This window comes from Nerophis ophidion, linkage group LG13, assembly GCF_033978795.1.
Source record: "Nerophis ophidion isolate RoL-2023_Sa linkage group LG13, RoL_Noph_v1.0, whole genome shotgun sequence".
Lineage (NCBI taxonomy): Eukaryota > Metazoa > Chordata > Actinopteri > Syngnathiformes > Syngnathidae > Nerophis > Nerophis ophidion.
In genome coordinates this window covers 3,398,302-3,415,255 of record NC_084623.1, presented here as the reverse complement: position 1 = coordinate 3,415,255, position 16,954 = coordinate 3,398,302, and the positions used below count along the sequence as shown (strand labels likewise).

Genomic DNA, 16,954 nt, shown 5'->3' with positions numbered 1-16,954 from the left:
CACTCGAGAGTAACAGTGTAAACTTTTTCAACTAGTAAAGATTACAATTTTGTCTTTACAGACACTCGTAAGATTTTGCCTACCCGATTTTCTGGACTATAGAGATCACTGCTGTATAGTTTGAGAAGGAAAATTGTTTACAGACATACAAACACAATGTGTGTGTGTGTGCGTGCGTGTGTGTGTGCGTGCGTGCGCACGCTGCACCGGACTATACTTTGTGAAAGGAGTTATTTACACAAATATTTTGTAAATATTACCTTTCCAAACGGTGTCTGTAACACGGCAGTAAAACGGCTGGTCAAACAAAACAAATCATCATCATGGACCCTCTAGCTGCGCAAGCTAGCTCTCCAATCAGCTAAACGGACAAAAATAACTGATTTTTTGAAAGTGAAACAATACAAAAAGAATGCCATTGTGAGTTAATAATACTAACACAGACACTCGTAGACGTGTTAGCATATTAGCTAATGCTAACGATGCTATCTTGATGACATTACGATAGCATGTACAAATATGCATGAAAACACTCCTTCAGACATCACACATGGGACGCTTTAGTAAGTAAAAATTGTTTGTTATATTGTAAAACGTACACACGTTGCTTGGAGTGGTAAATGAAGAATCGATATGAGTAGAAACACTATGGACGGCTACAAGACTGAATGGAACCTCTACTTCCAGTTGAAAGTACTAAATGAAAGGACAGTGAGCCAACTTGTCCAAAAGGTGGCGCCATAACACAAACAGATATGTTCAATGTATTTGCTTGCATTATATATATTTTTTTTTTACTATTTGTATAATGGCTGTCAGTGCACCGTTTTATAAACCACAGGGTTCAAAGTGTAATGTTCCGTCTCACCGTGGGGAATTTAGGGTGTATCTAATAACTATCTGCTGTAGAACATGGGCATTAAACACGATAAATCAGACATGCAGAAACCCTGACACACTTCATTCTTCCTTGGTGGTTTTACATGATGTGGACACAGTTTGGATCTATTCTGTCTTAATGAAGCCTTCTCATCTTGCAGGAACTGAATCACAAGCTTCCAAACTTGGGGTAAGTAGGACTTTTAAGAAGGTTTCTTATAGGGTTGCGCAAAGTGACGTACGATATAAAATCAAAGTTTTTAACCATAAAGCGTGATAGAAAAAACGTGGTCTGTATGTTCTCCAGTTGTAATACACTTTTCCACCACCTGTGGCAGTAATGACAATATCAAACCCTACTAACCAGAGGTTATTTAGGTGTTTCGGTAAGACGTGTAGAAACACAGACGAGACTCAATGAAGAGAACGTTGTCAGCTTGACAATTTACTGGTAACATTTCTTCAGACCTACCATTTAAAAAACAAATAGAAAGTACTAATTGTTTCTGTACATTTTTGTACAGTGACTGTGAAAATGAAATATTTTTTAAGTGTTCTTTCTTAATCCAAAGTCATGTTTAGTATTTTCCCATGTTGTGTGTTTTCTTTTTGTTTTGTCTTATGTCTGCTCACAGAGCTGTTTTGGCCAGTTCCTTATCTGTTTTAAAGAAGCAGCTGTAATCCTTACTGAGCGAGAGGGGCTGTTTTCTCCATACACAAGCTGACACGTTTTGTTTGGATTTAGAGCTCTTCTTGCTGATGCTATTGTCGCGTTGTAAGGGCTGGTCTCCTAAAGCTTTAGTAAAACTTGGCCAAGTACTATTTGGTCTCGGTGGTCCTTTTTACTCAACATTTTATCCAAAAGAACTTGGGATTGAGCAGTGTGGTGTAACCTGAGAGGAAAACTGGTCGCACTATATAACTCACATTTTTCTCAAATGCTTTCAATGAGCTTTTAAAATGTAGCTGTAGTGCCACAAAACGTCCACCAGAGGGCGACTCCCGCTTGAACACGTCAAATCTGATCCGACACACTTTTTAACACATCCGACATAAACCTAACTTGTCATTGGGGACTCACGGCAGAGAAGAGCAAACATGTCCCACTTGTTGCCACAGGAAGTGATGTCATCAAACAGCTGTTTAGCCATTATGGCAGACAAGAAAATAGAAATAACTTTAGCTACAAATTAAACCAATACAGACGTCATATATTTTGTTACACATTATTCCCAAAAAATATTAACATGTAATTATGAGAAGAATATTAATGACACAATCATGGAGAAGTTTAAGCGCAAAAATGATGACTAAAGTGGTGAAGATGTATTTTCATTTGCTCTTCCATTTTATTAACAGTTTAGTTCAACATATATATTATTCATTTAGCAGGAACTGATTTTGTGTGTATGCAACTGTATTTTTCATCAGTTTTAGAGTGTTTGTGTGCCAGGATTGAATCCATGATGGGGAAAGTAATCCAATGGCGGCAAATATCCCAGGAGAACGAGGAAAAACCAAAAGATGCCACAATGCACACCATAGGAAGCTATAGTTTGCTAACTGCTAACATCAAGCTAGCGCTCTTGACTGTAAATAAAGGTGGGCGAAATTGTACAAATAACGATCCCAAGTAGTATCGTATCAGGTCGATACCACAGTGGGTTGAATCAATATTTTTTTCTATCCAATGTTTTGTGGATGTTGTTTGCGAACTCGGTAAGTAAGTTCCCGTGATACGCAGGAGGCTTTGAGGGCAAAAACCAAAGGTTTGAAATCAAAGACATATGAATGGGCGCTAAAAGTTTTTGCTAGATTGGCCTATATTAGCATGCTAACATTTTTTGCTACATTTTTAGCAAATTTTGTGTGTTTACCTAAAAATCACGTTTTTTGATACTCTGCGTCATCTTGGAAGTATGCTAATGATGCTTAAGTTAGCATGTTGAGGTTTTAAGCTGGACTTTTGGCTACTTTCATATGCTTACACCAAAAAAATCATGGATTTGGATACACATCTTAATAGTATGCTAACATCTGTTGCATTAGTATGGTAATATTAGCTTGCTAATGTTTGATACCTTTTTAGTCAATTTTGTATTTTTTACCTAAGACTCATGATTTTTAAAGTGACCCCAGGCCAGAGGTCCATCCCTGGTTAACAGGTGTTAAAGTGTAAATGTCTTCCCATGATGCAGCTGGTGGGCCAGGGCACGTACGTGGGCGGCGGCCTGATGCGGGACGTGAAGAACAAGGCGGTGCTGTGCAAGCCTCTCACCCTGACCAAGGCCACCTACTGCAAGCCACACATGCAAAGCAAGCCAATCCAGACAGGTACAGGTGGCGTGCCTAATGAAGTGACCCACCTTTCACCTTCACACGTGCGTCTTTGTTGGCAGATGTGGACGATGGCGTGAAGAGAGAGTATATTCCCGTCCCCATACCTGTGCCCGTCTTCGTCCCCATGCCCATGAACATGTACTCCCAGGCCACGCCCGTGCCCCTCTCCATGCCCTTTCCGGTAAGAGCCGCTCTTCATCCAGGTGTATGTGGAGCAATTCCAGTCTTGCAACTTGTCTCCGCCCCCAAACAGCTTCCCGTGCCCGTCTTCCTGCCCACCACCCTGCAGGGGGCGGACCAGATCGTCCAGGCCATCCAGGAGCTAAAAGGCAGCGAGGTGGCCCACAAGAACGAGGAGGAGCAGAAAGCGGGTACCTTTGGTCGTCCATAACGTGTCCACAGATGTCCGCAGCAGACAAATATGCAAGTGTGTTCCAGATGTGAGGCCGCTGGAGGTGAAAAGTGAGTGTGAAGGCGAAGAGACCACCAGCCAGACGCCGAAGAAGGAGGAGCAGCAGCAGGAGGAGGAGGAGGAGGAGGAGGAGGAGGAGGACAAATATGAACCTGACATGGACCTGGAGGCAGACTTCTCTCAAGGTGAGGCATCTTTTCAGGTGGACTTGTTTGGGAAGTTCTCTAAGTGCCACACTTTCTACATCAGGGGTCGGCAACCTACGGCTCTGGAGCCGCTAGCGGTTCTTTAGCGCCGCCCTAGTGGCTCTTTGTAGCTTTTTCAAAACTATATGAAAAATGGAAAAATATGAGAGGAAAAAACATATTTTTGGTTTTATTATGGTTTCTGTAGGAGGACAAACATGACACAAACCTATAAAGCACACTGTTTACATTAAACATGCTTCACTGATTCCAGTATTTGGCGAGCGCGGTTTTCTCCTACTAATTTTGGCGGTCCTTGAACTCAGCGTAGTTTGTTTAAATGTTTAACTTTCTTCTACTTTTTAAGAGGTGTTTTATGCCACTTTTTATGTCTCATTTTGTCCACTAAACTTTTAACGTTGTGCATGAATGCACAAAGGTGAGTTTTGTTGATGTTATTGACTTATGTCGACTGCTAATCAGACATATTTGGTCACTGCATGACGGCAAGCTAACCGATGCTAACATGCTATCTAGGCTAGCTGTATGTACATATTGCATCATTATGCCTTATTTGGAAGTATATTTGAGCTCATTTAGTTCCCTTTAAGTCCTCATAATTCAATGTATATCTCATGACACGCTGTCTGTATGTAATATGGCTTTTATTTTTTGTGGCTCCAGACGGATTTGTTTTTGTATTTTTGGTCCAATATGGCTCTTTCAATATTTTGGGTTGCCGAGATCAATATTAGGGTGTACGAGGGTGGTACAGTATACCGCTACTAGTACAGTATCGCCGTACTAATCAATAATAAACAGTTATTTACTAATATATATATTTATACACACACACATACATATAGAATAGAATAGAGTTTTTATTGTCATTATTGCAATGAACAGGTTCACAGAACAACGAAATTGGAGCATATCCTCCTAAGGTGCATATACGGTATGTTTATATGGTAGTATAAGTAGTAAAAAAAAAAAAAAAGATATAGATGAGAGATGTATCTATGTATATATATATCCACACAGATGCATATCTGCATGCATATGAATATATATATACACACATACATATAACATTATTGCACATTGTAGTCCTAAAAAAAAATTAAACATTACACATGAGGACATGATGGACATATTGTGCTCACTCAGTGCCTGTTTAATGCTATATATAGCCTATAGGTTGCACCAAAGAGCAAACTCCTGTCTTGTAATCTGTAAGCTTTTGCTGAGTCATCTTTCGGTCTAATTGGTATGTCCTTCTCCAGTCATCGACACACTTCCTGTCCCAGAGGCAATGGACGAGGACGCGAGCTTACCTTCACTGCCAGCTGCGGCGGAAGAAAGCGAACACGCGGACAAGTCCACGCCCCAACCTCAGCCAAAGACACGAGTACGCAAACCCAAACCTGATTGATAAGGACACACACGTATGCTGTAACCGCCATGTTTGTGTTGTAGGGCAGCAAGAGGCTGGCTGTGGAGCAGGCCTCTGATCAAGCCCCGCCCTCCCCACCTCATCGCTCGCTGCCTCTCAAAGCTCGCTACGGCATCAACGCCTGGAAACGCTGGGCTTTATCTGCTCCTGACCAGTCGGACGGCGACACACACGATGCCTCCGAAGCGAGTCAGTCTCATTTTGCAGGAACATGCTAGGACCTCTCCGCCAGCCTTGTCTCGCTCGCTAACAGGCTAACATGTGTTTTGCAGCGCGTTTCGCCGCCAACCTGTCGTTGCTGAGTTCAGAGGATCTAAACGTGGCGCTGTCCCGCTTCGTCAGGGAGGTGTGCAGGCCCAGCGGGGAGCGCTATTCCCCCGACAGCATCCTCTACCTCTGCCTGGGCATCCAGCAGGTTGGTCATCTTTTCTTCTTTTAGTCCAAATTACAGCTAAGGAGCCACATCATGTTCATTTGATTTTTGTAAATTTTAAATAAAAAAGTAAATAAACTACCGTATTTTCCAGACTATAGTGCACACTGGGATATAAACTGCACCAACTAAATTTGAAAGGAAACAACGTTTTCCATGTATTAGCCACACTGGACTATTAAGTCCAGTGAAATTAAATATTCTGTAAATGTTTATTTTATACCTTAATTTTTTCCAAACGGTGTCTGTAACACGGCAGTAAAACGGCTGATCAAACAAAACAGAAGTCATGGTCATGGCCCACTAACTGCGCAAGCTAGCTCTCCAATCAGCTAAACGGACTCAATAACTCCACGGTGACGTTTTGGTGAATTTACTGAGGAATTTGTGAAATTGAAACAGTACAAAAAGAATCCCATTGTGAGTTAGTACTAACACAGACGCTCGTAAACGTGTTAGCATATTAGCTAATGCTAGCAATGCTAGTTTGATGACATTACAATTGCGTGTACAAATATTCATGAAAACACTCCTACAGACGTCACACATGGAACGATTTAGTAGGTAAAAATTGTTTTAGTTAGTGTAAAACTTACAAGCGTTGTTTGGAGTGATGAATGAAGAATCGATAAGAGTAGAAATGCCATGGACGGCTTGAAGACGGAACGACACTTCTACCTTCTCAGTATTTGCTTGTATTTTTTGGTTTTGTTTAAATAAAAAACTAGGGATGCCCCGAAATGAAAATTTGTGGCTGAAGCCGAATAAAATTTAAACGCTTGGCCGAAGGCCGAATACTGAATACTGAATGCAGTTTTTCACATTTTTTTTATATTGCATAAATAGCCTACAATAAATTTTTAGACATGTTTTTTAAATAAAGTAAATTTTTATTGAATATTGACATTTTTTTAATATTCCAGTAGCCTTTGCTTTTAAAAAAAAAAGTACAAAGTTTTTCATTTATATTAGGCCTTAAAACAAAACATGCATTCCAAAAAAAATAAAGTGCATTAAAGTGGATAAACCCACAACAAATGAATTATTGTCCTTTTGGCAAAAGTCTGCTTAGCCACAGTAGATATGCTAATAATGTAAACAGAAGGCTCAAGTAAATCTCAATAAGTGTGTGCTTGTAACCTCATACACTTATACAGGTAGCCTACACAACAGGCTAATAATGTAAACAGCACACACACAATGTAAAGAGCACACATCAGAGAAATACTGTCTGCTCGGTATCATGTAACGCAGCTCAATGTGCTCCATGAGTCTCCGAAAGCCAATGTCCTCCACAACACCAAACGGTTGATCATCCAAAGCCATAAACTCCATCACCTTCTTTGTAATTCCGTTTGCTTTGGCACTGTCAGTCGCAAAGTTGTTCGCCCTCTCAAAGACGTCGGCCACGAGGCACCTCCTCGAGACAGTTTGGCTGAACATTCGTTGCAAACTGCAATGATTTTGTCACTTTCCGACACTTTAAAATATCTCCACACTGCTGACATTTTTCCGAAGGCGCCGGGTTACAACTTCACCGCGTCACTGCACGTTGGTTGATTGCGTCACCGCGTCAAAAAATTGCGTCATTGCGTCACACGCCACCATTCGGCCTTGCATTTAACTCATTCCACCGAAGGCCGAATGTGTTTTTTTTGCCATATTCGGCCGAATATATTCGGTGACCGATTATTCGGTGCATCCCTATAAAAAACTATTTTTATTATGGCCGTCAACAAAGAAAATCCATAAATCAGCCACACTGTTGTATAAACCGCAGGGTTCTAAGTGTAGGAAAAAGGGAGTAGCTTTTAGTTTGGAATTTACTGTTAATATATCCATGCAGACTTGCTTTAGGAAGGTGGCAAACAGAGTAGTCGGACCACGGTTTATGAACCGCTCATTGTACTCTTTTTCGTGTTTGACTACGCCGTACTATTAGCCAAAAATAAGCATATCTAATATGAACATGTTTTTATTAAATATGGTAATAATAATTTGGGCATGAATTTAAACTTTTTAAGCATAAAATGGCTAATTGAACTTAAAATAACAAACCTGGTGTACTGCATTGTACAGCAGATAGTCATGCTATTACAGGTGTTGCAGTACTGTATGTCTAATGTTCTATTGTCTGCCATATTGTGTGAAACTAATGTCAAGATGATTTTAGGGGTGTTGTTCATGTCTAGAAGGTTCTAATAACGGTAAAAAATAAAGTATTGGACATAAACAGGTTTTTTAAGCTGCAACTCCCCCCCGCAACCCCTGCACCCAACACACACCAAAAAGCACTTAATGGCAGCATTGTTTTGTGGCATAAAAAGGACAAAAACTGTTCATTTGTAGTTATAATATATATGAACGCCTTTGCAACTCACCGCCACGAATAGATTGCAGTCCTGCTGGCATCCATCCAATAAAATAAGGAAACAAACACTAGATCAGTGGTCTCAAACTCAATTTACTTGGGGGCCAGTGGATGCAGAAACTGGGTGAGGCTGGGCCGCAAGAAAATATTTCTAAAAAAAAAAATCTAACATGCACTATTTAATGAATCCACCTTCTATGATTGGCTTTCCCGCCCTAGCAATCTACTTGCCAACCCTCCCGATTTTTCTGGGAGACTCCGGATATTCAGTGCATCTCCCAACAATCACCTCAACCGACACACGTAGGGGGGCTGGGGTGGCCGGTGGTGGTAGCGGGGGTGTATATTGTAGCCTGGAAGAGTTATGGCTGCATGGGATTCTGGGTATTTGTTCTGTTGTGTTACGGTGCTGATGTTCTCCCGAAATGTGTTTTTCATTCTTGTTTAGTGTGGGTTCACAGTGTGGCGCATATTTGCAACAGTGTTAAAGTTGTTTATACGGCCACCCTCAGTGTGACCTGTATGGCTGTTGATCAACTATGTCTTGCAATCTCGTGTGTGAATTTAGAAGGCAGATAAAGCATACAACTGGGCTTGCACGCTGTTTGTACAGGATGTAGAGGGTGCTAAAGACAGTGCCATTATGGCACCCCCTGAATATTGTTGTTTGGGTGAAAATTGACAGGAATTCGAGACAACGGATGCCCTGAAATTCAGGGGACTCCTGGGAGAATTGGTAGCACTGGCAGGTATGGCACTGTCAAGCACCGTTTATTTAAAACTCGCAGGCCGCACTAACATTAAATTGTCATGTTAAGGTGCGGGCCACAAAATAACATCACGTGGGCCTTAATTGGCCCGCGGGCTGCATGTTTGAGACCCCTGCACGAGATGTTTTTTTCAGTATATGTTTATTGATTAACTGCGATGAGGTGGCGACTTGTCCAGGGTGTAGCCCGCTTTCCGCCCGATTGTAGCTGAGATAGGCGCCAGCGCCCCCCGCGACCCAAAAGGGAATAAGCGGTAGGAATGGATGGCTGGATGGGTTTATTGATTAATGTTCAGCAGCATTTGCTCAAATTACGAGCCTAAGTTTAGAAATGCTACTCATCAAACATTGTAGTATGCACAAAAAATAAATGATGTGTTAATATGAATACATTTTGATGCCATTCAAGCAAGAACAAGAACGTCCTTTGGACTTCAATTGCAAGACTTCGCGCCATTTTGAGGGTGGGAACCAAAGTTAGCGTGGGCGTTTCCCGTAGGACACATTAGAGTGGTGCACAGCACTACCTCCTGCTCTCACATGGCAGCAGGTTGGCGTGAGTGTTTCCCGTAGGACACATTAGAGTGGTGGACAGCACTAACTCCTGCTCTCAGCATGGCAGCAGGTTGGCGTGAGTGTTTCCCGTAGGACACATTAGAGTGGTGCACAGCACTACTCCCTGCTCTCAGCATGGCAGCAGGTTGGCGTGAGTGTTTCCCGTAGGACACATTAGAGTGGTGCACAGCACTACCTCCTGCCCTCACATGGCAGCAGGTTGGCGTGAGTGTTTCCCGTAGGACACATTAGAGTGGTGCACAGCACTACCTCCTGCCCTCACATGGCAGCAGGTTGGCGTGAGTGTTTCCCGTAGGACACATTAGAGTGGTGCACAGCACTCCCCCCTGCTCTCAGCATGGCAGCAGGTCGCCGCTCTCTCTCTCCGGACTACTGCCTGAAATGTAAGACACCTTTTGGAGTTGTATGCCATTTTCAGCTTTTTAATGTCCTTCCAGGTCTCGAGATTGGCTGCGATGCATATTCTGTTGAACGGATTTATTCATTATTATCCATCCATCCATTTTTTACCGCTTTCTCCCTTACGGGGTCGCGGGGGGCGCTGGCACCTATCTCAGCTACAATCATTATTATTATTATTATTTATTGATTATTATTATTTGTCCGATGATTTTACAATTTCGCTGTTGACATCGTGAAACATGTGGCGCTCTCTTGCATGTGAACACACTTTTGTGCCCTACGTTGTCGGGGTGGAAAGGCCGCGTGATTTCGCAATGCATTGTGGGGCCGCGGTAGCCATCTTTGTCGGCTAAAGCTTTTGTTTACTTGGCAACAAACTATGTAAATATATTATACCGAGACACCTTAAAGCAGTGGTCCCCAACCTTTTTGTATCTGCGGACCGGTCAACGCTTAATAACTTGTCCCGCGGCCCGGGGGGGTGTCCTTTTTTTTCTTTTCTTTGTCATGAAAAAGGGGAGTTTTTTTGTGGTTAGTGCACTATTTGTAAGTGTATATTGTGTTTTTTATGTTGATTTAATAATTTATATATATATATATATTTTTTTTTTAAATAAAAAATTATTCTGCGGCCCGGTACCAATCGGGCCACAGCCCGGTGGTTGGGGACCACTGCCTTAAAGGCCGACTGAAATGAGATGTTCTTATTTCAACAGGGATAGCAGGTCCATTCTATGTTGTCATACTTGATCGTTTCGCGATATTGCCATATTATTGCTGAAAGGATGTAGTAGAGAACATCGACGATAAAGTTCGCAATTTTTGGTCGCTAATAAAAGCCTTGCCTGTACCGGAAGTAGCAGACGATGTGCGCGTGAGGTCACGGGTTGTAGGGCTCCTCACATTGTTTATAATGTGAGCCTCCAGCAGCAAGAGCTATTCAGACTAAGAAAGCGACAATTTCCCCATTAATTTGAGCGAGGATGAAAGATTCGTGGTTGAGGAAACTTAAAATGAAGGACTAGAAAGGAAAAAAAAGTTAATTAAAAAAAGGCGATTGCATTGGGAGCGATTCAGATGTTTTTACACACATTTACAAAGATAATTTTGGGAAATCCCTTATCTTTCTATTGTGTTGCTAATGTTTTAGTGAGTTAAATAGTACCTGATAGTCGGAGGGGTGTGTCCACGGGTGTGTTGATGCCAGTCACGAAGCTGCAGCAGGACAGAGGCGACTTATTTCCACAATTTTCTCACTGAAAACTGCTAGTCGACATGTAGTCGGGATCCATGTTCGCTTGACCGCTCTGATCCATAATAATGCTTCTCCTGTGGGAATTTTAAACAAGGAAACACTGTGTGTTTGTGTGGCTAAAGGCTAAAAGCTTCCCACCTCCATCTTTCTACTTTGACTTCTCCATTATTAATTGAACAAATTGCAAAAGATTCAGCAACACAGATGTCCAGAATATTCTGTACCGTCCCCGCAGCATCAAACTATGTAAATACATCATACCGAGACAAAGTATACACTATTCTGTACTGTCCCCACAGCATCAAACTATAAATACATCATACCGAGACAAAGTATGCACTATTCCAAAGGCTTGCTACCGCAAATGTTGGAATACATCCACACAGCACGTCCAACTGACAATATATTCAAGTAAGCTGTCGAAGCAAAACTGAATCACTTTTTATACAGGTGAAGAATGATCTGCTGTGTGCCGTTACGGTTCTAAAGAATAGTTTTTTGACCAGTGATGTCATCCATTTTTTGACTTCCTATAAATTACACTTTGTTTTTAATATTTTATTTATAATTCAATAATGCTATTATTCACAACCACCCCCTCTCTTCAGACCTGTCCCAAAGGTTTGGGTTGCAAAAATATTTAGTCTATTACATTTTTTTTGTAAATGTATTCATAACTAGTTCCATAACATAAAACTAGTAATTAGACATAAACATTTTGCAGCACAAACAAATGGGACATGTTTGGGGGGTGTGGGGCTAGTTATAATAACACCTAAATAACATACAAACTGTAATGTTAATATATACTGTAATAGTAAGACTAAACATTTTTACAGCACAAAGGAATGGACAACATCCAGCCTCCCCAAACGTTTCCCCCAAAATTCTTTCATCTAACTATTAATATATTCAGGTGTTAGTATTCAAAGGGTTTTCGTGAATCTGGATGACGCCACTCGTCAGGAAATGTGTTTTAGAAATACTTAAACTGTAACGGCACAAAATAATGGCAGTGTGTTTTTAATAATTGCAATGCAACTTCACATAGGTCAAGGCTCATTGTCCTTTGTTTAAATGACACAACATGTTGGAGGTGGAGTGAGGATGCCCAGCCTCATTTCGTAAGCAGGTGTCCTCGGGAAAAAAACTAGCTCATTATTACTTTACTGTATTACTGTTAGTTCTCTGCAAATCATACTCATTAATTTATGTGCTTACATTTGACTCAAAGTAAGAAGACAACATGATTTCATCCTAAATACTGATCATTGTTTAGCCAACTTGGCTAACGCTAACAACAATGCTATGTGTGAAACAGAATCAAACACGCTTTGAATCAGACGTGCCAGTTTGAAAATGTGGTGAAGACAGCAACATGTCTTCACAGGTGGTGGCATTAAAAGTCATGTTTGATCCTCTCACGGCTGCTGTCAGAACCTTAACTGCTGGAATTGAAAAAAGAAAAAAAGAACTTACCAAATAGTTTTTTTTCCTTAAGTAATCATGACAATGTGTGTGTGCCATGCTTTTGAACTTGTTAAAGAAAAGCACTAAACTTGAGCAGTCTTGCTTGCGGCCGTGTAAATAAGCCCTTCAGAGGCCCGCAAGACCCACAATGCATTGTAATGACTACATAACCCTTACAAGCCCTATTGGAGTTTTCCAAACACAAATCAAACACATCTATTTTTTTTTTAAAGCACCTTCACACCAAAGGCCGAAAGGATGACCTCTTCTATGACCCTTGTTACCAGCAGTTTGGTCAGGAGCTCAACAAGGTCCTGAAGGACTGGAAGCCCAGCGTGCTTCCTGATGGTGAGAGAATCTAATCCACTTTTATTTGACCCCAATGGCTTCTCATGATTAGAATTCTTTTGCTGTTCACATTCTGATACTTTGTGATTGTACTTTGTTCTATGAAGATGTGCTGTTTTGCTTCGGCATAACCAGACAATAGTCCTGTCCAAGTTTCAATGCATTTGGGATGTCTGGCTCCCCCTGCAGGCTCGCTGTGGGGTCGCGTGGAGGAGCAGAGTTTGTGGAGCAGCCGTCAGCTCGGCGACCAGACCCCCGCCGGCCTGCTGCGCTCTCTGGTCTACCTGAACACCAAATATATGGGCCTGCGCACCGCCGAGCAGCACATGCGCCTGTCCTTCGCCAATGTCTACGGCCCGGACACGCTCCATCCTGTCACCAAGGGGACTGGCGTCTGCATCCGCGTGCCTTCCGTCTCTCAGGATCACAACGGTACGGCCCCCGTCGTTGCAGAAGGCTTGGCTAAAAGTGCTGGGTTCTGACCCCGACCTTGTCTTTTAGTCAAAAAGGAGTCCCGTAAGAGGAAGCTGGAAGATGGGGACTGTGAAGCAGGTGGCGACACAGGTCCCTGTGTCCCCGTCAAGAAGCATGAGCGCCACCTTTATGACCTGTACAGGTCTAAGTGGTAGGTGTTTTCCACATGACTTGGAATGAGCCAAGGGCCATGACACCTGTTCATAGGACTGTTACTTTCTAAACACAACCAGTTTACTTTAGAAACCTCTATAAAGCAGTGACAGAATCAATGTTGTAATACTGTTTACTTAGTTTGATGGTCAACAGTACTGTAACACGTGGAACTATAGGCCTGGGCTGCTCATCAATAAATCAGTAAACAGTTTTGTAACACATTGTAGGCCTGGGCTGCTCATCAGTAAACAGTACTGTAACACGTGGTACTAAAGGCCTGGGCTGCTCATCAATAAATCAGTAAACAGTACTGTAACATGTGGTACTAAAGGCCTGGGCTGCTCATCAATAAATCAGTAAACAGTACTGTAACACGTGGTACTAAAGGCCTGGGCTGCTCATCAGTAAACAGTACTGTAACACGTGGTACTAAAGGCCTGGGCTGCTCATCAGTAAACAGTACTGTAACACGCGGCACTGTAGGCCTGGGCTGCTCATAAATAAATCAGTAAACTACTGTAACACGTGGTACTATAGGCCTGAGCTGCTCATCAATAAATCAGAAAACAGTACTGTAACACGTGGTACTATAGGCCTGAGCTGCTCATCAATAAATCAGAAAACAGTACTGTAACACGTGGTACTAAAGGCCTGAGCTGCTCATCAATAAATCGGTAAACTGTACTGTAACACGTGGTACTGTAGGCCTGGGCTGCGCATCAATAAATCAGTACTGTAACGTGGTACTGTAGGCCTGGGCTGCGCATCAATAAATCAGTACTGTAACGTGGTACTGTAGGCCTGGGCTGCGCATCAATAAATCAGTACTGTAACACGTGGTACTGTAGGCCTGGGCTGCGCATCAATAAATCAGTACTGTAACACGTGGTACTGTAGGCCTGGGCTGCGCATCAATAAATCAGAAAACAGTACCGTAACACGTGGTACTGTAGGCCTGGGCTGCTCATCAATAAATCAGTAAACAGTACTGTAACATGTGGTACTGTAGGCCTGGGCTGCTCATCAATAAATCAGTAAACAGTACTGTAACACGCGGTACTGTAGGCCTGGGCTGCGCATCAATAAATCAGTAAACAGTACTGTAACATGTGGCACTGTAGGCCTGGGCTGCGCATCAATAAATCAGAAAACAGTACCGTAACACGTGGTACTGTAGGCCTGAGCCGCTCATCAATAAATCTGTAAACCGTACTGTAACACGTGTCACTGTAGGCCTCATCAAAGTTCTGGCACTCACAACTTTGTTTGGTCCCACAGTGGATCATTCAAGAGTTAAAAAAGCTGACATGGAAGAAGAGGAGGAGTTAGTGAAATGTGCAAGGCTGCATGAAAATAAGTCCTGTGATTAGAACTTCTTGCTGTTCACATCCTGAATCTCAGTGATGATGATGTCATGATGAGGACTTCCTGTCTTGTCTCCTCACGAGCACTCCCAACCAAACATTCTCCTTCAAACCCTCTTTTCTTTCCCCACCTCAGCCCGCCGTCGCTGCGGGAGCGCTCGGACCTCCTCTACGTCCAGCCCGATCCCACCTGCGACCCGGACGGGCCGCTGTGGTTCACCTGCACGCCTCTGGAGCGCCACATGCTGGAGGGCCTCCTCGCCAGAGTCCTCCTGGTCCGGGACATATACGCAGAGGCGCAGGAAGACGGCGCCGTGGGGGAGTAGCGGCGAGTCTTCTCTGGACAGGTAGATTGTTAGTAGAGCCACAGGAGGGCGATAGTAAGTAGCGTGCGTTGCTCTTCCAACCTTTTGTTTTGTTATCATTCCTGCTTCGGGGGAATGAGCCGCTGTGAACGCGGGCAGGAAGAGAAGCCCTCCTGGGAAAGGAGGTGTCGGGGTTGTCTTCACTTATAGAGAGGGGGAAAAAAAAGATTTGAGAGACCGCCGCACAAAGACGACACTTAAGGTGTGTTTCAGCTCGCTCCGCTCCTAAAAGGTGACCACAGGTGAGGTCGTTAGCACTAGCCAAGTTGGGAGCAGACAATCAGGGCAACTTTGGCGCGTCCTCTCCGCATCTTTTTTTTACCCATCGTGGTCCTGGAACGCCATCTTAGATCTCCCTTAAAAGAACAGGAAACAACGTAGGAAATAGTGCAAGCGGCCACTAGAGGGCGTGGAATCACTACACATGCTAGGCTAGCACGCTATCATGGTGGCTTTGAACAGGGCTCGTCACATAAGGGACAAAACATTCTATTTATTTCTACTCCCGTTTCTCTACTTTATGGCTTTTTTTTTTTTGTCTTTTTTACTCACGGCCTACATGTACACGTGCACAACGAGCTACTCCTCTTTTTGCTTGAAGTTGTTCTCAAAGTGAAGTTTGCTCGGATGGTTAATTTGTCGGTTATTGGAAACAAGTTCCTCCTAAAAACTCAACTCAGGTTTGCTTTGAAAAGATGGAGCTCCAGTCGGTAAACCTTCCAGGCTTCGCTCGCTTGAAAGGAGCCGGGTGGCCACGAAGGAGTTCTCCTGCTCGTGGGTCCACTCGGACCTCTTACAGGGACACTGGTCGGGTCGCTTCCTCAGTACCGGACTCAAATCAGAACCTTTAATAAGCGAGGCGACGCCGCAGCAGAGGGTGGCGGTGTCGCCGGGCTCTTTCTCGGGTCGGCGCCGTGCGAATGTGCCTCAGTGTAAATAGTGAACGTCTGGTGTGTGTGTGTGTGTGTGTGTGTGTGTGGGCTCCTGCTGGGGCGCTCGTGTTCAATAAATGACTTCTCTTTTCTACGCGCACGCCTCACTCTTCTTTCTCGCCGTGACATGACCTCAAAGTTGAATAGGCATCGTTTAGAATGAATACAAAGGCTAACTCCAACTAGGGTACAGAATGAGATGTCACTTGGTAAGTGCTATGATCTGTTTCAAAATGTCAAGTGGGGCTTTGTTAAGTCAATTGATTATGTCAAGTTGTAATAAGATTAATGCAAATAACAGCTGAAATGAGACTTCAAGAATATATGTAGTCATATATACATTTATAAGTGTGTGTATATATATATACATACATACATACACACACAAATGTGTGTGTGACTAAAATTAGGGCCGTGAATTTTTGGCCACCACACCATTCAATTTAGAATCGATCCTTCAAAATCAATAACATTGAATGCCAGTTCTAGCAGCTCTGATAAATGTATATTTTACTTAAAATAAAACTGGGTTTGGTCAAACACAAATAAGGCAACAAGATAAGTATCCAAAACTAGTCTTTTCTAAAGTAAATGTGTACAGCAGATATAGATCATCTACGTCTACTATATGATTTGTCTGAGGAGCTGGACAGGACAGATTAAAACACATTTTAGTTTTTTATGAATCTATTAAGAATTGTGATGAATTAGAATTTTTTCTTTTTTGCACCCCTAATATATGTATATTTGTGTGTGTGAATGTACGTATT

General features: G+C 42.7%; 1 protein-coding gene across 1 annotated transcript in view; it reads left to right on the top strand.

Annotated features, from left to right (window-relative positions):
* Window positions 1-16,278, top strand: part of zmym2 (zinc finger, MYM-type 2) — a 48,621-nt gene extending 32,343 nt beyond the window's left edge. Inside the window, exons 14-25 of the mRNA XM_061918259.1 lie at window positions 1,041-1,069; window positions 3,078-3,213; window positions 3,279-3,400; window positions 3,473-3,590; window positions 3,658-3,816; window positions 5,100-5,224; window positions 5,293-5,458; window positions 5,542-5,684; window positions 12,779-12,893; window positions 13,083-13,325; window positions 13,395-13,518; window positions 15,024-16,278. Of these exons, the coding sequence (XP_061774243.1) occupies window positions 1,041-1,069; window positions 3,078-3,213; window positions 3,279-3,400; window positions 3,473-3,590; window positions 3,658-3,816; window positions 5,100-5,224; window positions 5,293-5,458; window positions 5,542-5,684; window positions 12,779-12,893; window positions 13,083-13,325; window positions 13,395-13,518; window positions 15,024-15,213 (1,670 nt within the window). The 3' untranslated portion in view covers window positions 15,214-16,278. The remainder of the gene's footprint in view (window positions 1-1,040; window positions 1,070-3,077; window positions 3,214-3,278; window positions 3,401-3,472; window positions 3,591-3,657; window positions 3,817-5,099; window positions 5,225-5,292; window positions 5,459-5,541; window positions 5,685-12,778; window positions 12,894-13,082; window positions 13,326-13,394; window positions 13,519-15,023) is intronic.
* Window positions 16,279-16,954: the final 676 nt, after the last annotated feature.